The following is a 23,821-nucleotide window of genomic DNA, read 5'->3' on the forward strand; positions in this document are numbered from 1 at the left end:
AAAGGACTGAAAATATAAGCATCTCACTACAAGTGTAAAAAGTTTTCCTATATTTAGGAGAAATAGATGGTGGTTGTTGCTGATGGCTTAATTGGTAGTCGAGAAATTCCAAGGCAAAGGTTTTTTTGGCATTTTGTTTCAGCCTTAGGGTCTCTCTGCCTCTTACATATATTTCTTGCAGTACTGTTTCAGTCTTTTATGAATGGGCTTTTTAGTGTTCTTACATATGGATCAAATCAATACAGTGACTCTTCAAACATGTGCCACAGAGCAGAATTTGATCCTTCATGTACAGGGGAAATGCTATTGTTTTCTTTACTATCATAGTTGTACAGCTGAATTACAATGAACTTTAATTTGCCATAGGCTGAAACAACATTTCATAATCAATTACACACCAAATCTCACCCCTCCCATAACATTGTGAAAACACAAATATCAAGCAAAGTCTTTCACTTTGAGCAAAAGCACCATATGATCCGTTATCACTTTCAGCATTTAAAAGTCATTAAAAGGAGAAAAAAATGCATACACAACTCAATTAAAGAACAACATGCATTAAACGTGTTTACTGCATTTTAGTCTGTCCTCACTGCAGATTTAATAAGTTATCTCCAGATCAAATAAAATATACATGTAAAACTTCTCTTACCTGATAGAAATAAGGATTGGGCTCAGACTCTCCCACACCATTGAAGTCTTCCACGTTTATAAGCTGGAAGTCATACAAAAACCCAGCATTTGCTGTTCTGAACTCTGGCAGAAGCTGCACGTGAGGTAGGTTACCCAGATTCTTGTACCGCCAGTTGTAGAGGTTACATAAACTGTGCAAAAACACACAACCCCAAATGGTCAAAGAGGGTTCTTGAACTCAAAAGTAGTTCAGATGCACATAATGCCTCACTTTCAAGATTAATACTTCTGTAGGTTTTCAATGAAAAAAAAAATTGCTGTGTAGTCTGTACATATATAAATGAACATACTTGTACAAGCTATCCAGCAATATAATTAAGTTTTTTTTCTGTTTGCTTCTCTTCCACAGAAAACTTTGGATTTCACTACAGTGCAGTACACATAGCGCTAAGCCTGTTCCACTTCAGCTTTACATTGAAGGGTACAAATTTTGCAAAGAAATCTAGTAGGAACTTTTATGGGTAACAAAACATAAGGAATACTGACGCTTCTTTACAAAAAGGAGTAGGGGAAAATGGATTTTCTGCATTATCCATTGCAAAGCTTCGCAGTGTAAAAATAAACTTATTTTCTTATTTTGTGTATTACCATGTATTAACATGGGACTTGAAGGGAAGCAACTAAAATCTACCCCATTCTGAACCACCCCTGGTATTTATTGGGATAGTCATGTAATCAAAATGCCTCATTTATTAATGCACAACAATATCCAGACCAGGTAAAATAGCAGACAGTTCAAGCGGAAACTACCTATGATCAGAAAAGACAAAGTGTAGGAAGGCATGGAAAAAATCCTTCATCAAGAAATTGCTTGCAAAATGAAGGAATTCTTTTGCTCTCTTATTTCTAAGAATTTTGCTGAGAAGGCAAAATAAACTTCATTTATCATCATACTCAGATATAATGTGCACTTTTAAAATCATACTGAACTGTTGTTCATATGACTAGGAAATAATATTCTACCTTACCCAACATTTCCTACATGAAAAAAATGAAGTCCTCCTACATATTGTTCACTCCATTTTATGACTAAAAAAATTAGGATTTAAAACTAAACTTACAGTAGGAAGATTTTATATGGAATAATTTTTTCTTATTTATTTTTATTTTTCCTTCTTAATGTGATACCACAAATATGCACTTAACACAATAAATGAATTTGACATCTTAGTTATCACAGTGAAATAACATACATGAATTTAAAAAAGTTCTCTTTCAATATAAAAAAAGGCTTTATGCTCTTGTGTGAACAACCTGGTTGTCTCCAATCAAAGCTGAAGCTCTGCTGAAGTACTACAAGAAAAACATCCTTTTGCAGAGTTTAGTATTTTCAACACTATATAAATCAAATCTTTATTTAGTCTTGAATATATTAAATACATTAATCTAGAAAAGGAAGTTCCTGCAAAAAAGTCTCAGCTGCAAAAAACCCAAAACACTTAAGACTATTCAAATTCCTTAAATATTATTTTTCATTAAATTTCTCATGCAATAGCGGAATACTACTATATAAAAAAGAAAAATAAATATGATTGCATTTCAGCAAAATAAGATCTGTCTGCCTAGTCTGAGCCGAAACAAATGGAACAAAGTAGTTAAAATTACAGTTTTGCAAACTCCTGTCCTAACAATATAAAAAAAGTTTCCAAAATTATATGTGTACTTTTCCCATTTTTAACCTGGTACTTTCTTACAAGCTAGACATGCCAGTTTCTCTGTCTCACCTTGCTCTTGCTCTTCCTTGTGCATCCAAATCAACGGTTGGCACTCCAATACGAACAAACCGTGTAAAAAGGGACTGCTCCATGTTGGAGTACTTTTGAAAAGCCATGTTCTTAATAACTGGTGGCAACTGATGATGGTCACCAATCATAATCCACCGCTTCAATCGACTGAATCCATCCTGTGGGTTCTAGAATTAAATAATTACACAATTATAACTATTACAACATAATCAAGGCACTCTATAACACATTAATAGTCAAATTGGCTGTCTTAGTCTAAGTCCTAAATTTCAGCATTTGTTCTTAACTACACTGCGCTGCAGTCATTTTAAAGACTATTAGCTTCTTTCCAATCTATCAGCAGAAAAAGGGAGTAGTATTTTAAATAAAGTATTGTTTATCATAAAGCCACAAGAAAGTTTGTATTTTAAAATCAGTAGGGAAACATCAGGATAAATATATCACATTGTTATAAAGGCCAGAAGTAACATATTATCGGAGGACAAAAGGAAGAACCACAATTACAGAAGTTATAGTAGTAAAAAAACTGGTTTCTACACAGTACCATTACACTAGAACAGTTTTTTAAACGTTATTTTTTGGATTCTGAGACAGTGAATATAAACTGCCTGAAGCATCTGAAACAGTTTTAGTGCACACATGCCTGAGGCACAAACCAAACCTGCCTTTTAAGTGTCTCTGTAGTTCGTGTGTATGTCTCTGGAACTCCCACCTGGCCTCTTCTATGACCAGGATGTGCTTCTAATTAATCTTCACCCTGATCCTTGGACTGAATGCTCTTCAGTATGTTTGGTTTATTTCTTTCCAATTCCTCACCATCCTTTGTGTGCCTCTGTTACACACTGACAGAGCTCACCAAGGAATATTGTAATACAGTGACAAAAAAAGAACAGATATGCAGGTAACATCATTCAGGAATTAGAATCCTGAAGACTTCCACCTGCCAGTTTTACAATTCAGACCCTCATTTCTTACACACTCCTGTGATATTTCCTTTTCCCCATAGGAGCATTATTCAAGACAGAGCTAAAGTTCCTTTTCTTGCCACTTGAAGTAGAAGAGCTTTGAAGCCCTTCTCTGATCAGAGAGCAAGGAAGGAAAACTGAACTGTGGACTGTCTAGCTTATCAAGCCTGAAGATGCCTTAGTGAGAAAGTAAGAGTACAGAAACTATTTTCAATGGCATGGAAAGAGATGTCATTTCTTTCTTCCCATCCCAAAAGGCTACTGCTTTGGAGGAGACCAAGCATTCTATATAATCATTTTGCTCTTATCAGCAATTTCAGTCTTGAACAAAGAGCCCTCCAAAGAACTCTTTTTTAAAAAATTTCTTAATCAGAATTGCAAATGCAAGAAATCAAGTACTACTTTTCACTAAAAAAACCTCTCGATTTTCAAGGATTATTTGGACGGTTCGTGTAAATAAGGTCATGGAATATCCCCCAGAATATGGCTGTACGGTGAAATGGTCTGCTCTAACTGCACAACTATTCAGCTTCTGCATTGCTCACATACTTATTTCCTCTCATCAGCCTGATGCATCTGGTTATTCAATGCTTATTCAAACATTTGGAAAATGCTATAAGATGCTTATTTCACTATAATAATTTCATAAACAATGAAAACCATGGTAAAAGCCAGGCAGGATTTCTTCATAACACAGAATTGCAGTACAACGTTGTGTTATGATTTGTGAGAAGCCTCACCATAGAAGTTTGCTCTCCAGACACCCCAAACAAGATGGAGAAAGATGTGCTCCTGTGTTCAGACTTCAGGCAGTATTTGAGGTTTAGAGGGTGAATTAGTTGCTTATCTGCCCAGAATTATCAAAACTCCTCAGTCTTTAACACATCAACAAGGTGTTAAAGAACTACACTAATATCCCTAAAACTTAAAAATCTACAGAGTTAAACAGCAACTGAGAACAGGACTTGGGATTTAATACAAATATGGTTAAATTGGACATGCACATTCTTTTGTGCACTAGGCCCATACTGAATCACTTTCCTGCAATTGTATTCTAATCTCCATTGTTAAAGAGCAAAGTGAAAAATTATGAGCTGCAAATACAAACATATCAAATGTTTCATGGAGTTTCTATCACGCCTTTTTCAATTGAGGCTAATTTTCTTTTAGAAGAAAAATGCAAAAGCTTGGATGTGGTTTTCTAGAAGACTTAGAATTATTGCTTTTCAATGAAAATACCTGATCTAGGCAAAATTTTTGAAAGGAAATTTAATTTTAGAATATTAGCAAATGCAGACTGTGTATTTTTCAGAAAGCCACTAGAGTAAGAATCAAATCAACAGCACAGACTGCTAGTTTTACTGACTTCCCACACGTCAGCTTCTGATTTGCAACTAAAGAGATCATACAGAGTTCCTGAGGGACCCCATACTTCACTTCCGGAGGTGGAGTTTCATCTCATGATAATCTGAGATTGCAGAGATAACAGTGACAGACATGTCAGAAGCACATTTTACTTATATCTGAAACCCTCTAGCTCTTAAAATAATAAAGTGATGCCTCTCAAGCTCAGGTTGCTAAAAGCAACCACAGATGATATTCACTGGAAGCACAAAAAATTTCAGGACAGTCTGAACATGTTATTGCATAATATTAAAAACCAAGGATAAATAACTAATGTAGAACAATGTGAAAGTTCTTAGTGTCCACACAAATGGCAAATATCAGTTCTAGGTTACTTTCTACACAAAATATTTTCCTTTCAATATTCTATAATGTTCAAGAACACAGATTTTCATTTATCACTTTTTATAATACGTTTTATAATTTAGGTCTAACCTGCAACAGGAGAGGTATAAAGGTTTCTATCTCCAGAATCTGAGCAGACTCTTCCATTAAGATGTTGTCATACTGAGAAAGAAAGAGAGATGTCCATCAACCAAGGAATACAAATTAATGCTGTTATTCAGCCTACCAAAAGAGAGCATCAATTACTCATTCAATTTTTGATGGGCAGGACAGTTACAACAAGATTTAACCTTATAGGCAAAATATCAGTATTATTGAAAATCAATGTCAGAGGGTGAAATCCTGCCACATCAATGGCAGATCTATCTGTGCCAATCAGGGCTTACATCTAGAAGGAATCCACGACTGAACTACATGACGTGCTTCCCTTATGCCATAAGCCATCTGCAACAGAAAACCTTTCTGCAATGAAGCAAACTAATTCGGCACCTTTGAAGTGAAGCAGAAAAGGAGCACTTCTGCGATAAAATACAGTGCAAAGTTATAAAGGCCATGTTTTTCTCCCCAATTCTGCCTTTACTTTATTACTCAATCATGTCACTGCAGTTTATCTGATACTGCAAAACTAACTTTTCTTTTATAGACATTTTTGTATATACAAAAAAAGTGATCTCATCTTTTACTTACAGAAGTTAAATTTTTCTTCAATAAAATTAAAAATTGAAGCATACTGGTAAAAAAAAAGGCAACTCAAAATAATCTATTTGCCTAGGTTTAGGACAGATAAAAAGGTTTATACAAGAGAGGGCGGACAAACCCAAAAAACAATTAGTGTAGTAACACTAGTATAATCATTACTTTGAAACCTAATTCAACCAGGTCATGTCGTTTCAAAGCAGCATGAGTACAAGTCATGGCAATGATTTTTGCTTCTTTCACCAACAAGTATTTGGATCTATCCAGGCCACTGCGGAGAAGTTCAAATGCTCTGAATTCCTACGGAGAAGAAAATAAAATATTGACATTCAGAATACAAAAAAAAATATTGCTTATAAAATATATTCACTCAAACTATCTGGCCAACTTCTTAGTATAATTAGGCAAGAAAGTTATTAAGGTATCTACTGTTAACAATCCCATCTGAATATTTTTTTTATGTTAAACCTTGAAACAACATTATTTCAAAAAACAATATATTAAAAACACATAAAGTAATTCTGCAACCTCTGTTCATATATAATTTTGCAGACAATTATTCAATTAATTCTGAGGAACCGTCTCAGAATCCTCCCAAATTTTGTTTTACTATATCTTCTTGTTTCCTACTTTACCGCATCACAACGTCACATTGAATTCAGTATCAGGAAGACCAACACAGTTAATAGGACCAAGTGATACATGGATCACATTTACCCTAACTTTTAAAAGTCTTTCAAGCAATTCTGGGAAAAATACAAGATAATCTGTTTAAGTTACTTCTAGGTTATCTGATTAAAGGCAAATCACTGTAAATAAAAAGATCCTGTGAGGATGAGAGGAGCAGTGACAAGCGCACCAACCCCAGTGACCAAATCAGTGAATGACTCCTTACTAAGATCAAAATAAAACAGATTAGACCCTTGTCTCTGTTATGAAACATGCCTCTGTTACTCTAAGGTGGAAATTCTCACCTAAATGCCTTGCAAGCTAATGAAGCTGCCTCAAAGTGTATATACTGCTTTTAGGATGTAGTGCAAAAGAGAATTTTGGAACTGTAAAGTCTTTCACAGGATTAGACAAATCCGCTTACCTTTAATAGTTACATGTCTTACCTCAAGCTGGGTAAATATTTTCTTAATATGTCTAAAACACCCTTCAGCAATTTCCATATCTTCTTCATAGGATTTGCCTTTAAAAACTGGTTGAGGAGCATTTGCAAAATACTGGTGAAAAGGAAAAAAACTGGAGACATCTGTAACATCTGGCAGTTTTCCACCTTTAACCTTCACTTTGCTGATATACTCCTCCCAACGAGACATTACCTATGGTAAACAAAAGTGTCATACTTAAGTGTTTTTATATCATAAAGTCGTTGGCAAGGTGCAGTCTTGCACACATAGTATTAAAAAAAAAAAATCTAAATTATCACAAAAGCAAAGTATAACTAAATTAGCATTTGACTTTGTATCAGGATGACATTTTTGAAGCTGTGGTGGGTTGACCTTGGCTGGCCACCAGACTCCTACCCAGCATCTCTCACTTTCCTCCTCAACAGGACAAGCGGAGAAAAAAAGATGGAAAAGCTTCTGGTCTGAGATCACTTAGCAAGTACCATCACAGAAAAAACAGAACTGACTTGGGGAAAATTTATTTCATCTACTGCAGATTAAGAGTAGAGTATGATGGTGAGAAACAAAGAAAAAACAAAAACAAAACCAACTTTCTTCTCAAGCCCCTCCTGCTTCCTAGGTTCAATTTCACTCCTACATTCCCAACTCTTCTACCTCCTCCCCACCTTGAGCAGTGCAGGAGGAACAGGACTTGCCATCCACATTCATTCCACCACATCTCTGCCATCCCTTCCTCCTCACAGTTCTCCCCTGCTCCAGTATGGGCTTTCCACAGGCTGCAGCTTCCTTCAGGGCCACATCCACCTGTTCTGGCATGGGGTCCTCCACGGGCTGCAGCATGGATATCTGTTCTGACATGGTTCTCAATGGGCTGCAACAGACAACCTGCTTCACCACGGTCATCTCCATGAGCTATGGCTGAATCTCCCCCTGCTACCAAAAGCTTGCCAGATAAGCTCAATACAGAAGCAAATCTCTTGATCATTTCCATTTATAGTACTTTGGTTTAAATTCAAAGTGGGACTCCTTTAGGAGGAAACTGATCCAGAAGATGAACTCTAGCAGTGCTCCTAGCACTCCCCAACACCTAGTTTCCATTTAAGGTTTAGGCCCACACTACAGCCAACCCAGAGTAACTTCTGTAAAAACACACACAGTGTGCACATTCGGTCCTAAGTACCACTCTACAAGTCTGCTTAAGCCACACTAATCACTAATGTAGACCATGTCACTGATAAATACATGGAAGGGAAATGAGGGATATAGAACATACAGAAAAATCACTGGTTTGTATACTATACATCCGATTTCACAGTCATTTAACATCATAAAAGCTTTCTAGCAGGACCATCAAGTAGCTGCTCTAATGCTTGTCCAAAATGTAAAGCAGCCCACAGATATTCCTATCCGAAGGAGAAACTTCAGGTTAGAATCTTTGCCATCAGTCATGAAGGGCAGCGACGCTAGTCTTTCAATTGGCGAGTCATCAGGCAGGACTTAAAACAATAGCAGTACAAGTAATGTTACAATTACAGCTTTAGCTGTTATTGTATTTTGAACCACCAAAGAAAATACGGGTTTTTTAGACTCTATTCTGAAAAATTCATTCCAGTTTTTACAAAGTGTTTCATAACATATTGAGGTCATACAGTCTCTGTAGTAGTATTTCAGTCCTTACTTGGTACAAGAAGAAGTGGCCAGCTGTTTCACAAGTGTAAGAAACATCTCCTGGGACTCCAAGACTTTCCTGCAATCGCCCAACTTCTCGAAGAAGTTCAAGTCTTCGAGCCAGCACATAATTAACTCTTCCATACCTACAAAATGGATTAAATATAACATAATTTGTATTTAAATGTATTTAATTCAAAACTGTTTTATCTAAGTATCACGAGACGTCACAAAAAAACCGCAATACTCCTCCTAAAAGCAATCCACAAGTACCACCTGGTTCCAAAACCCAAGAATGTGCTACTTGCCAACTATTTCTATCAGGTGAACCCTAATAATTTTGAAAGCCATGCAAGAGCCACTACTGCAGAAAAAGATCATTTTATCCTGTCACTTCAACAAAATCTTGATAAGTGTTAGTAAAACATTCCCATGATGTACCTGTAAAGCAGAAGAGCATTACTCCCAATGGACTTTTTAGAAACTATGGTACACTGCATGTTACACAAACAGAAGCAAATTATACAAGCCCATGGACCATCATAAATAGAATCTATATCCGAAGTTTCAGTATGATAAGGCTGACTTCCTTCGGCAATGTACAAAATGTCTTGCAATAAAGCTTAGCCCAGCATAACAGACAGGTCTGCATCCACACATAGAAGGTCCTGTACTCATAGCTGCATGTTGAATGGCTTTTATTGATTAGTTTGTAACCTACTCCTTTAGTTCTTCCTCCTCTTACACAATTCAAGCCCATTTTTTTCCTTTATGAATCCATTTCCTTATTCCATGCACTCCCACCCCACCCTCCCAGAAGCAGTACAAGAAGAACAACAAAAAAAAAAAACAAAAAACAAACCCAACCAACCAAGCAAAAAAACACACACAAAACCAAAAAAAACCCAACCAACTAAACAAAAAAAAAAATGAATCACATTTTCTAAAAAAAAAAAAAAACCAACCTAATTAAAAGGTGGTATAAATGGGGGGAATTAAAGAAGTGAGAGGAATGGGTCACCTTTGTTTAAAAATGCATATGCAGTTAAAAGCTCAAATGTGAATAAAGGCTAACTTTCAAGTTCTTATTAAGCTTATTATTCATAAAATATCCTTTCTGCACAGAAAAAAATCTGTCACAATCCCTGGTAATCACAATGGGTTCTATTGTTTTATTTAGAAGCGTAAGAGTAGTTAAAGCTGGAGATCTAAATTTACTAAGACACAACCGAATACGATATTGTTCGCAACTGGAAAAAAGATCCTCAGGAACTATGAAAATTAAAATCCTAGGAATACTAAATGGTTTTTTTTCTTCTCCAGCAAAACTAATCCATCATAAGTGACGGCAACCAGTGGTTGGTTTGTTTTTCCTCACACTTCCAATGTCCTCTTATTTCTCACAATTCAAGTAATGTGTCCTCTTTTGTGTATTCATTCATCGCTACAAAGATTTTTTTAAGCTGTGACTCCCTTTGTGTTTAAGTGATAGTACCAGTTAAATCTGCTCCTCTCCACCTTGTTCTTATATCTTACAGTTGCAGAGAGAGCAAAAAAAGGAACGCTAATCTTGCAGCGTTGTGCCCTCTAAAGCAGACTGACACAGATAACCTAGATTATTACTCAGAAGCAAGCCAAAAACCAAACAAAAGGCATATGGGAGATAAACTTCTCAAAGTAGTGCAGCCCACCTTCAAATATATTCCTCAACCCTTATCCTCCCTCCCAAACTGCCAGAACCATTACTTGCAATAATGTCCCATAAGTCTAGACTCATTCTGAAAAAGAATAAAATAAACAATGTAAAGTGTCTCAAAACTCCTTTTAATGATGAGCACTACTGTTCAAGGAATATACTAAACCACTGATAATACTAAATAGACACCTGTCATGGCATCATTTCGCTAAGATTTTGGCTATCAAATTATTATAGGAATAATTAAAAAAAACCCCACAAAGTATTAAATTTTCTAAATGAAGCTCAACTATGTATATGTGGGTAGCTTCTAGTGATTATATATAATTTTTACTACAGCTTTTAAAGTCAGAGTATTGTTATAATAGTCCAGGACAGTTCTGTTATTTCCAGTGCGTGACCCTTATGCCCCCGCTTATATTTACAAATGTGTGCAATCCTACTGACGTCAATTGGACTAACACATAACAAACGTACCAATATTTACAAGAACGTGTTCTTAAGTCTTTGTACTGATACAGAGTTGATAGCTTTCCTTACGCATGTATTCCTCAAAATGTGTTATTTACCAATGAAATATGTAACTTTGTAGTTAAGCAGTATTTTGAAGAATAAAAAGCAGAAAGTTTAATTTCATGTTTATACTTATTAATGCAATATTCACCACGCCAGTAGAAGTGATATCGCATTTGCACAAAAAAATTGTAACTGTAAAAATCTATCCTTATGATTCAACTTTCTCTCATAAACCAGATCAATTCTATAACATGTATATGGGCCCAGACTATAATGAAATACTTTTATCCAAACGCTTGAGTTGCTGAACAAGCTATGATATTTATGTGAGTTTATCATTGCCACCTCCTTTCTCACCTGCTGAAATCTTTCTCTGTCTCTAATTCCTCTTCTCCATGACCCAGACGCAGGAGGTGGCGCTCATCAATGTCTAGAGCCATGATTTTTTCAAACAGCTGGTTCAAAGCCTAAAGATTGACAAGAACAGGAGAAAAAGTAGTTTTTAGAAGTTCAGAGGCTCTTGCAGGCAAAACTTGAAGAATTACTGGTAGGCCAGCTAGGAAATTATACTTGTTTTGGTACAAATGGAAACCAAAGCAACATTAAGTTCATAATGAGCTCTTAATCTTGACAATAGGTTAATTAGCCTACTAAAACTCTTGTATTTTCTTACTTCATACAATAATTAAATCTGATTTTGCAATTTTAAAATTTGATTCTATCACTTAGTTAATTTAGTTGATAAAGCTATCAGTTTATAAAACTGTCTCAAGAATCACACTTTGTAAACACCAATTTTGTTAAATGACTTTAAACCATTGAAGTTTTACTGTACATTAAAAGAATATGATCTGGTACTGACCAGCAGATGCTCTGACTCTATTCCATATGGATAAATAAATTTTGCTGAACTAAACTTCAAGGTGCTCTACTGCCTTAAACTTTCATTTCTCTAACAGCTTCATATCAACTGTCCTATTCAGTGTATTTCAAAGGAGTAAGTTTGTAAGCACTGGATCATCAAGTTATGAAACTAAGAATAAACATGAGCAAGCTCCACTTGTACTTCAGGTCAGCTGGAAGACATGCAAACATGCTGAATTATAGTGTCAAGGCACAGAGAACAATACTTGCTGAGATATACTTTAGTTCCTGAAGTACAATTTCAAGTTCATGTTCTCATATAAGTCCTGTCTGGTAAGAAGTGTCTCCTACCTGCCTCAAATTGTTTCCTTCCTTTACTGTGCAATGGAGATGCTCTCAGCCCTTTCTCTCAACCTCACTATCTGTTACTCTCCCACAACCCATCGTAGACTAGCCTATATTATTCCAGGTCATAACTCCTCACCAAAATGAAGCACCATCCATGATTTGTTTGATCAACAGCATAAGTGCCTGACCTTGCTTTGATGGAAAAAGATTAATGTTTTCAAAGTAGTATGTTCAGTAAAAATAGCTCATAACTTAGATAGGGCAGACTAATTAGGGAGATCAGGAAACAGGCAACACTGCTTTTGAAATACATCCTTCCAAACCAGATGAAGATTTAGAGTGAGAATCTTTAACACTTTTTTAATTATTATTCTTATTTTATATATGCTTGAGAATTAGCAGCTAGGCTCTATTTCTTATGAATGGGAAGTAATCATTCAGCTGAAGAGGCCTTCTCTTAGAAGCACAACGCAACCAGTGTCAGTGAAAGCTAATTTGCAAAAATCTGACACACATGCAGTGAATGCATAACTGTAAGAACTGTGCAGATACTTTCCCAAAATACTTCATAATTTTTACCCGCAACCAGTCAAACAGATTGAAAACTTCTGATAAATAGCTCAGAACTACAAACCTGAAATTCAAAAACTTAATTTCAGACTATGAAACTGGCAAAACTGCACACAATCCACTCGAGTTTTCAGTGTTAAGAGACAACCGCAATCCCAAACCTACTGACCACAAGACCTGCTGTTCTTGATTTTAATAACAGGAAAATTTCATACGTGACTGACACTTCACCTGATTAGAGTGGGTAACTATAAGAGTTCGTTGTTCTGGGAAATTATGATAAAGATTGGATATTATCTGGACTGCTACATCAGTTTTTCCAGTACCAGGTGGGCCCACTACCTAAAAAACAACAAACAAATTTAAAACAAACAAAAATCAACACACAATTTAACAGAATATTGCACAATACAGAAATATAGCCTCGGGACAAGCTAAACATAGGTGAAATGGTGAAAAAAGCATCAAAACACACAGCTGAAAAATAATATGGTGAGGAAGATAAAAAACAAAAAAATCCTTTCTTTTTATTTACTGAAAAATCTACAACTGATGATATAGAAGTAATAGTGACACTTTATAGACCAAATTATACCAACAACATTCAAAAATTGACACCTGAGACATTTTAAAGGTATCCAAGTATTATAAAGCACCTCAAAGTAATTTGTTCAGCCTTAAGAAGCAAAGAATAGCAGGTTCCTTATGTATCTCCACAGAAAATTGCTATGAAACCACTTTAAAGAATCTCATTGATCACTGCATTCAAAAGCAATTAGGATTGTACTGCTTAAAAATATTAGACAGAAATACATGACATGACAGGAAATCAAACACAGGCCTATAGCATGTAATTGTTTTCTCAGTCTGCCTTCTCTCCCTGCAAAAAGTGGGTGATGTAGTTAAAAAAAAAAAATAAAAAAAGATCAGAAATACATGCTCAAAACCAAAAACCGGACTTTGTCATTGTTCTTCTCTTTTGACCTAACAGATTCTCACTCTGTAAGCTCTTAAAATATCAACAAATGTGGTTTTAGTAAAGTTCAAATTGCATAACAATCATCTTCTCCAATATTTATGAAAGCTGATGGAGTACCAGGCACAGGAAGATATTTTTCTTCTTTAAAGCCCTCCAAAAGTGAGGTAGATGGTATCTTATAATGCATTACACACTTGCAATTGAAGTTCATTAACAGTTCAACATATATTGAACACATATATAGACATTTTAATTTCACAATCTTCTTACCCATTGACAACACCATTGATATAAAACAATACTCCTGTACACTGCTGTGGGTATTTGTAGACAAACACTCTGATTGTGTAAAACCCAGCAGTTCAAATCATTCCAAAAAAACCCTTCCAACATTGTTTAATAGCCACATTTAAAGCATCTATCACTGTGGCATTTTCACAACATTCAAAAAAAAGAACGAACTTTAATTTCTAAATGTATCTTAAAGTTGATATTCTATCAAAACGAAGAAAGCTCTGCTGTGGTCTACTACAAAATACACCATACTCAAAAACACTGCCAAGAACTCAGGTAACTTTTATATACATTTACAATACTACTAATTTAAGCACACTTCGGCAGGGACAAAAGGCATCCAATTCTACTGAAACTTATTTTTTCCCTTGCATTGTATCTTTTGTGTGCCAGCTACAAAGTGTATAGGGAGTGGTAAAACATAAGGAGGAAAGAGAGGAGAAAGAGTACAGTACAAAACAATACTAGTACAAAAACCTAAATATTAGCATTGTTGCCTATATAAACCAAGAAGAATTTAAGATTATCAGAAAAAAGTCAAATATTCCACTGAGTCATGACCAGTACAGAGTGCCCTTCATTGAGAGACACGTAGTTAAAGCCTGAGAGCGGTAAACCTTAAAGAACTTTGCAGAAATTCACTGAGCAAAAATTATTTTCTTAACAAATCTACAGCTTTGGATTGGTTTGTAACTTCTTAGTTCTAAAAGTTAGTAGGATATAAAGGATTGCACATTACGTTTCACAAGACAGCAGAAAAAAAGCTCCCTGATGACAATTCAATGACTTCCTTTAATGAAGTTAGATCAAACTAAAAATGATGCAAGTAATTTAAAACAGTCAACAGTGACAGGCATGTCAACAGCTTTACAGTTTAAAATGAGCTATTTAGCCACTGAAAAAGTAAATTCAGTTGTTGTGGAAAGTCTTCAGCCACTGAAACACAAGACAGTTACACAGAGTTCAAATGTGTTTCTGTATGATTTTGTGAAGATGAGAGGACATTGAACTTTTGTATATTAGTTTTTCAGATTTTTTAACTATTAACAGAAGTGACCTCAGCAAGGCTACAGAAATGGGCATTACTGGTATTTCACTGAATAAATCCAGAATCAAATAAATAAGAATATAAAATCCTTAAAAATATTCTTACCATAGTTAGTCCAGGTTGCATTCCTGCACGTATGGCTTCAATCTGAGTATAGGTAAACGGAATAGTATTGCTGTAACAAAGCAAAACAAGATCAGAGAATTGATAGATTTTGCCAACAGTTTTGATAAAAGCAATTGTTTTAACAAGTTTGATTTAAATTAGTTTGCCACGTTTCTCCAGAACTACATGCTTGCAAACTTTTATATAAACTAAACCAACATTAAAACTGTCTTCTTTATAGACATAACAATCTTGCAATTTCTAAACAAGACAGTAAATCACATTGTTCACATGACAACAAAATCATCCCATCTAAAAGACTGTTAGTATTTAGTTATTACTTTCTGAGAATGCTGTAGAATTATTTAGGTATGATCCTCCTAATATTTAAAAGTCTTGACACAATACTAAAAGTATTTTTCATTGTTCTTCAAGGGAATTTTTTTAAACAGAGAGGGGATAATAGAATAGTTTGATTTAAATACAAAACAAAACAGTCTCATACTCTAATCCTCTTTTGGTAATGAAAACAAAATGACATTTTGTTTATAATCAATGATACTATTTTTAAGTGTTTCTGAAAGTGAACTGCCATGCATTTGTTACCACTTTAAATAAATTCTCATCCATTTATTACCGTTTTGGTTGATTATATGGATATGGTCCCCTGTTCGGAATGACATGAGGCTCTACAATCAGAGTTTTAGCTTCTTCAAGTTTTTCTTCATTCCCATCCTCTTCTTTTCTTTTCTTTCCTTTACCTCCCTTTATTGGGAAAGTTATCCTGTAACACACAATTTAAGATTATACTTCAACACATTCAGTATGGCACCAGACTGTCTTAAAAGTTTATACAGAAAGATTTTTTTTTTTGTCACCATAAAGAGAAACTTCCAGACAATATAGAAACAAGAATTGCAAGCAACCAAGTATTAATGACGATAAGGAAAAGGAACGACAAATTGATTAAGTTGATTTTAAGAAAGCATATTTGACAGAAAGTATGTCAAAAGTGCTCTTTACATAGCTTGAAATGCCAGGAGCAGTGCTGAGAGCCAGCTGGAAAAACACTGAAGGCAAAGAGCTCATAAATGAAAATGGAAGGGACAGGAGGAAAGTTATAATAAGAAAGCCACCGGCGCTGTCTGTTCAGCAGCAATAACTTCATTTTATTCTAGAACTGATGCACTTTTTTTTCTTCTACACAAGATATATCAACATTCTGAACTGCTCCAACACATGAAGCCTTTTATCTTCCCATTTCAATTTTTGTATAGCCCTTTGTATCATATGTTAGCAAGCTTCTCTACTTCAATTCAGGAACAAATCATGGTGAAGGAATTCCAATGGCTATTCAATTATCTTAAGACAACAATGCAGACATCTTTAACAGCAATAATCTCTTAGCCTCTTTACAGGGCAAATGCAGAAGTAGGAAGAGCAATAGATCTTCACAGAGAGGAATATCTGTATTTTAATCTATGAACTGAAGATGAACGCTAGTTTATCAAGGGACTTTGTGTGTGGTATCTGGTCTTGATATCTCTGGACTACTTTTTTATCATTATATAGTGTTAGTGCCTTCTCCACACATATTCTACATTCAGTGTTTCAAAAAAGAGCATGGCAGATTACCTCCCTCCTCTTCAAGATTCAATTTAGTCATGATCAGAGCTGACTGGTGCAGAGGGAAAGTCTTTTCCTTCCCCAGTCAAACATATTCCTTCAAAAGGAAACATTTCAATTTTCATTAGCTTGTAAGGGGAAAGAAATGTAGTTTCTTCAGTCCATCTAAATGAACTACTCTCCAATACTATGCACTGTGAAACTCAGTTGCCGAAGTCCAAGGAGGTTCATCAGGAGGGACAGAACTGTCAATTCTAAAAATGCTGGACAACAGTACCACTGAAAAAAACACGTGTAAATCTCATTTAGTGGTCACAAAGGTAGGCATCCTATTTCAGAAACCGTTTCTAAAATAAAATAAGCTATATGAGATTTCAGACTTAATTCTTCATTTTGATTGCATGGTGCATTTGAAAGCTCAAATTTTAACTGATGTTGAAATTGCTGTTCTTAGCTTAATAAGACACGTAAGGAAACTATGTAATTATTAATAAAAACCTTCAAGCTGAACTTGAGGAAGCTAGATACTACAATACTAATACTTCGTGTCTTGATTTTATCTCATTCTGTTGCTTTCCCCCTATATTCAATAGGCTGATCTACGAGCAATGCTCTGATGCATTTTTGTACAGAATAGAGCAGAAGCTGGTCTTGAGCCTAACTGTAGTACAGTCAACTCTGTTATATAACTACCTAAATCTTAATATGAACATATTAACATCTTTTCTTGAAAGAAAGAGCACACCCTTTCGACTACTGAACTCAACTCCACCTGACAACGCAGATAAGCAAGAATACCAGACCAGGAATACTTGAAATTTTGAGGTCACCTGAAGGGGGGTATTTGCAGAACTGGATTGTCAACAGTCACTTTGATACGGTATCCAGGAAAGCTAGCTTTTAAGTGATCAATGGACAGGAAAGTGTCATTAAAATCCAGAGTCGCAATCTGATTTGGCATTTTCGAATAATGTGCACTACTTGGGTCTCCATATCCGAGAATTATGTCATGCAGCCAGTCAGGAACCACACAATCTGTGTTCATCAAATTCCTAATAGTCTCCAGAACAGCCTGTAAAATAATAAAAAAAGGGAAAATATCATTGGAGAGATTGAGTTTTTACCAAGAAAACATGACATGCTGAAGACTAATTCAGTCTATTCTAAGATGTTAGCATGTAACAGTCTTTAACTGACAGGTGTTTGATCAGATTGAGTCAATAAATATACAGCATATATATGCAACAAACACCAGTGTCAAACCATATAATTCTTAAACTAACCTGTTAGTAAAGAGGACTGTAATTATCAGTGAAGTTTTCATTCAAGAACACGGTGGGGGAAAAAAAGCATAGAAGACCCTCATGCAGCTTAAGGTTTCTCTTTCAATTCTGTTAATTTCATCCCTGTGGCCAGCTTAAGTTTCCCTCCAAAATCTTGCTCTACATCCTCAAATTTCTCTGCTCATCTGTGGTTATGTCAGTACTTTCTCTCCTTTTCTGTTCCCACGAAAACACCAGTGCCCCAGACCCTGGACTGCACAGAGGGTGTGCATTTTAATTAAGGGGCAGCTGAATTTTAGTCTTCCTGTTGACATCAGGAACATCATGTGTCTGGTCTTCAGAAGAACACTGGTTATGAAACCTGCACTGATTTCCAGATACTCCAACTTACCACACCATCAAACATGGACACAAACAGATGTGCATCAGGAGTCCACACCAGGATAATACAGACCTTCCAAATGCTGATGTTGAAAAGAATAGTGAGCCTAAACAAAGTATGGCATTTTATTCTGATAGTCTAAGTTTACATATCCAGCTCTAAAGGGCAGGATTCTCTGCCCTCTTCCGGTTTGTGTTGTATCATTCCAGGAATCAAAGTAACATGGTCATCATTCCTGCTTAAACAGTCAACCTATATAAAGGTTCTGATTCTTCCTCTCTACTCAGCATGGGTCAAACCGTATCTGGAGTGCTGTTCCCAGTGCTGGGCTCCTCGGGACAAGAGACACAGACATACTGGAATGAACCCAGAAAAGGGCCACTAAGATGATCAAGAGATTGAAGAATCTGTTATATGAGAGGATGAGAGAATTGGAATTGTTTAACCTCAAGACGACTCAAGGGTTGGTTGGAAATTTTATAATTTTGTATGAAAAAATATAGTGGGAGGAATTAAGGATAACAGAACCAGGTTTCTCTCAGTAGTGCCCTGCAAAAAAAACAAAAAGGCCATGGACACAAATTGAGATACTGGAAATTCCACTTAAATACATGAAAAAGTTTTTACTGTAGGGGCAACTGAACACTGGAATAGGTTGTCTAGACAGGCTGGGCAGGCTCCATTGCTGGAGATACTGAATTCCAAATATAAAAAGTCACAAGATCTCAAATAACTTGCTCTAGGTGACTCTGCTTTAAGCAGGGCCTGGACTAAACCTCCAGAGGTCCCTCTAACCTCAACCACCCTGTGAATCTGTGATTCTTTTCCTTCCAATCTTGACCATGCTGTGGATTCTGTGACAGCTCTGTAAAGTTATTAACTTAAAGGCAACTTAGCACTATAAAACTTAAGACTGATGTTAAGTTATACACTCTGTTCTTTCCTTATCTAAAAAGGTTGTTTGAATGTTTACCAGCAGAATGGCTCCTGCTATTTCAAATTTAATTCCCATACCAAGGAAACAGGTCAGTCCTTGTACAGGAAGCTCTGGATAGTCAAATTCCTAGCTGTGAGAAGAAGTGAACCTGTGTGAGATAATACAGCTGGCATTATCAAATATCAGTGCGACACAAAGTATACTCTCAGCTCAGCCTCATTTTATTTTAAAGAGGATGGCTCAAAGAAACTTATCTGATGCCTACAAACCACTCCAGAAACCTCCTCTCCCTTTGACTTTCCAACACACATAGCATACTTCTTCTTGCTCTTGGTCTTACCAACATTTTAGCATGTGACCTGCGGGACCACAGAGGTCCTGCACTTAACTTCTGAAGCCTGAAGGTCCTGCAATTACTTCAGAGGCCCAAGATATACTGATGGACTAGTCCCACATTAACTAATAATATTTATATTTTTGTTGCAAATATAAAACAAGTGTTTCTGGCTTAAATGTATATTAAGCATAGCATAATACATTTGTGATTAAAAAAGCACAAAGAAATCTGAAAACATGGCTTCTCCAGGTAGTATTCCTAAATCTAGATGACAAATTTCTCAGAGGAAAGTTTAAGAAATATATTCCTAACAACGAATGTGCTGTGTTTACATCGCAAAAACTTTGCTTCAGCTTTTCAAAAGCAACATCTATACATGTAAATATAGTAAGATTATTTCTTGTAAGAACTAATACTGCTGACTGTGATGTAGTGGTGCCACCTCCAGCAAATATGTTGTAATTGCAATTCCACATCTGCTTCATTTACTGAGACTGAACAAGTGTTCTTTTGTCTTCTCTCCTTAAAACTTCAAGCTGCCTTCTATCTGCTCAATACACTATCAGAGATACTTTGTATTCTTCTAACAAGCTCAAGTTTGAAAGGCTTACAGATGACATGGAATGTTTGTGCCTAAACTGGTAGTGATGTGACAAATCTGGAAATATCTTAGTTTGTCTTGACAAACAAATGTATGAGACTTAAGAAAAACCCAACATAGAATGGTTTTCACTGTGATTTGCCAGTAAATTAGCTGCCAAATACACAGGACAAATTTGAAAGCTACACACATCTAACAGCAATTCTGAGCAAACTTAAGTATTCATGGCAGCAGTTTCCTTCTGACTACATGAAAGTGCATGCATATGCAAATAAAAAAACCACCTCTATAGTGTCAGGGCACAGATGGGCTTTGGCAGAGAGAACTTGTGCTTATAATGTAAAATGAACCTGCCACAGGCACACAACATCACCTATCAGTTCTGTTGGGGTTTTTTTAACATAAAGTTATAAAGAACTCTCTGTGAAGTACCTCCAGTATACCAATCCGCAGCTGGATGGCACCAGAATGGTCTGTGCAGACCATAAGCTACTGTTCCACACCAGAGACAACTTTCCAGATACAGAAAATAAAAAGTCAAAATCTTCCCACTGCACATCCATCAGTACAGAACTTGCTGCAGAATCCTTCAAAATGAAATTCACTTCAATTATGCTATGCATGATTTTAAGGCACCAAAATAAAAGCATTTTTGTTCATGTTGCATTTTCATAATGGGAAACCCAAGGAATATTAAAGATTCAAAGGTCTAAATGATCTAATGGCAAAGAAACTGAGCATGCATATAAGAAATATTTTCAGGTATACAAAATTACACACCCTTACAGGAAAAAAGCCAACAGTATCTTGTGCTGCATTAGGAAGTTGCCAGAAGGTCAAGGGAGGTGCTCCTTCCTCTCTGCTCAGTACTGTTGAGGCTAAATCACAGAATCACAGAATGGTTTGGGTTGGAAGGGACCTTAAAGGTCATCTAGTCCTAACCCTCTGCAATGAGCATGGACATTTTCAACTAGATCAGGTTGCTCAGACTCCTGTCCAGCCTGGCCTTGAATGTTTACATTGATACGGCATCCACAACTTCCCTGGGCAAAGTGTTCCAGTGTTTCACCACCCTTATCGTACAAAATTTCTTCCTTACATCTAGCCTGAATCTCCCCTTCTTTAGTTTAAAACCATTACCCCTTGTCCTACCCCTACAAGCCCTGCTAAAAAAGTCTGTTCCCATTTTCCTTATGAGCCCCCTTTAAGTACTGAGAGGCCACAATAAGGTCTCCCTGGAACCTTCTCTTCTGCAGGCTGAACCACCCCAACTCAGCCTGTCCTCACAGAAGAGGTGTTCCAGCCCTCTGACCATTTTTGTGGCCTTCTCTGGACCCTCTCCAACAGGTCCATGTCTTTCCTGTGCTGAGGGCTCCAGGGCTGGATGGAGTACTGTGGGGCCTCACCACAGCAGAGGGGCAGAATCTCCTCCCTCGACCTGCTGGCCATGCTTCTTTATATGCAGCCCAGGGTACAGTTAGCCTTCTGGGCTGCGAGAGCATGCAGTAGGCTCATATCTAGCTTTTCATCCACCAGTACCCTCAAGTTCTTCTGTGCAGGGCTGTTCTCAATTCCTTAATCTCTCAGCCTGTGTTGATACTGGGAGTTGCCCCTACCAAGGTGCAGGACCTTACACTTGGCCTTCTTGAACCTCATGAAGTTCACATGGGCTCACTTCTCAAACTTGTCCGGGTTTACTACTGACAACACGGACTGCTTGGTCAAAGTTAAGTTTATGTCAATTCATAATTCTAGAAACTCAAATATACATTTCAATTTTGCTGGAAAAATTTCCTCTTCGTAATGAAAGCTAAGTTATTGATAAGCCTCCTTAAAAAACAACATTTGCTGCATTCATATGCAAAACTGAATTGAAATAGTGTGCATAATTTTAACCTTACTTATAGGCAATATACAGTATTGTAATGCATTAGCAACATGTTTATTTTGAACTCTGACCAAATTTCCTGAAGGCTCTCTTGACAGTGAATACCCAAGGAAGCAAAATGCCAAAGAATCATGCACTGCAACTGTATAAAAACTGTTAGGTCAGGAAAAAAAAAAAAAGCACCATGCAATCTACAGAGCTCCAGTTAGCGTACAATCTCTATAAGGACTACCAAAATCTCACCTGACACTCTCCAAAGCCTAATAAGACACTGATCTAGTGATGCTCCCAAAAGCTAACAGGTTTCTCTGATTTTCACCTTTTGACTAGTGACTCCTCCTTATCCTACAGTCCACTATTACATCAAGTAACAAAAATGTCCCACATACTCCCTTGACCCAAAAGGCCAAATACAAATAAGCTGCAGGCTATCTGTTAAGAGACTGAAATTATAAAGTAATGTTTTATTATACACTCAAGTGAAGTAGAAGTGCTCTGTTTTTCAGTTACTTCAACAGTTATCTGCAGTGGAAAGTTGCCATCAGCTGACAGGCTCAAAATTCCTGAAGTGATCCAATGCCACCTAAAAAGTCTAACTACACGCACCTAAAATGAACATCTCAGTACAGCTGGCATATTCAGACAAACTCTTATCCTAAAAGTCAATGAGCAGTACCTTACCTTGAAATTGTTTTCTTTTGGTTTTCTTCTCATTATTATATTAAATGTCTCATAAACATCTTCTGCTCCATTTTGGATTGTATTGGTCATGTCTTGTTGATACTGGTTTGGGTCCAGAAATACTCTGTATGTTCTGCAGTCCCCTTTAAGTCGTGGTTTGGGTTCAGGTCCTGCCCACAATGAAAAAAATAATATTAGAATTTGAAGCAGGGCTAAAAGCAGATTATAATTCAAGTGAGTGCTCCATAATTGTTTCTGAAATGAAATTTAGACAAATGATGAAGCTAATTTCTGCATGGCATTACAAACATTCTTATTTCATGTTTTCATCCAATTTCTAATAGAGATTTTCAATATAAGCTATTTATTCCTAAAACCAAAATATACTGGATTTATTTAATTAATCTAATTACATCAGATTTTACCAGAGGAAACTGGTTAACCTTTCTAAGGACTACTTATGGAATGGGTTTCTTTTTTCAAGTAGATAATGAATTCAATGAGCATTGCTTAAAAGAGAAGCAAGTCAATGACTACGCAGTTAATTTAAAAAAAAAAAAAGAGGAAAAAAAAGTATTTCAAACAAGTTTTGGTGTATCATACCTTCTTCAATGACACGTCCTTTCTCATCCAACATGCCCTGGATTTCACAGCCTCTGACATACACCAGACCGGTTTGCTCAACAAAAGGTCGTCGTCGGTCAAACTTGGTGCCGTAAGGTTGTGTGGGACGTACAGTGATCAAAAAGCAGACATCGTGTTTACGCAGACCTGATTCCAAAACGGATCATTCAGTGGTTTCATTGAATGCCATTTTCCTTTTCCACTACACAATAGTGGAATACAATAGAACACATGAAAATTTCCTTTAAAAAGCCCCACCTGTTTAGAGAATAATGTGTTCTGTTTCAATATATGTCTTTAACTTAGAGGTTACAGAACCAAGGATATTGTCATATTTGCCACTATTCTTGCACACCAATATCTGCTAGAATTTCAGACAGGAAAAGGAGAAAT

The 23,821-nt window shown here is 36.3% G+C and overlaps 1 protein-coding gene across 1 annotated transcript in view; it reads right to left on the reverse strand.

The window, feature by feature from the left end:
* AQR (aquarius intron-binding spliceosomal factor) overlaps positions 1-23,821 on the reverse strand; it is a 56,193-nt gene that overhangs the window by 10,565 nt on the left and 21,807 nt on the right. Inside the window, exons 18-30 of the mRNA XM_065636183.1 lie at positions 23,408-23,575; positions 22,805-22,974; positions 17,526-17,767; positions 15,707-15,853; positions 15,070-15,139; positions 12,875-12,985; positions 11,219-11,328; positions 8,660-8,795; positions 6,964-7,173; positions 6,011-6,148; positions 5,243-5,314; positions 2,418-2,605; positions 653-824 (exon numbers count right to left, since the gene is read on the reverse strand). Of these exons, the coding sequence (XP_065492255.1) occupies positions 653-824; positions 2,418-2,605; positions 5,243-5,314; positions 6,011-6,148; positions 6,964-7,173; positions 8,660-8,795; positions 11,219-11,328; positions 12,875-12,985; positions 15,070-15,139; positions 15,707-15,853; positions 17,526-17,767; positions 22,805-22,974; positions 23,408-23,575 (1,934 nt within the window). The remainder of the gene's footprint in view (positions 1-652; positions 825-2,417; positions 2,606-5,242; positions 5,315-6,010; positions 6,149-6,963; positions 7,174-8,659; positions 8,796-11,218; positions 11,329-12,874; positions 12,986-15,069; positions 15,140-15,706; positions 15,854-17,525; positions 17,768-22,804; positions 22,975-23,407; positions 23,576-23,821) is intronic.

This window comes from Caloenas nicobarica, chromosome 5, assembly GCF_036013445.1.
Source record: "Caloenas nicobarica isolate bCalNic1 chromosome 5, bCalNic1.hap1, whole genome shotgun sequence".
Taxonomy (NCBI): Eukaryota; Metazoa; Chordata; class Aves; order Columbiformes; family Columbidae; genus Caloenas; species Caloenas nicobarica.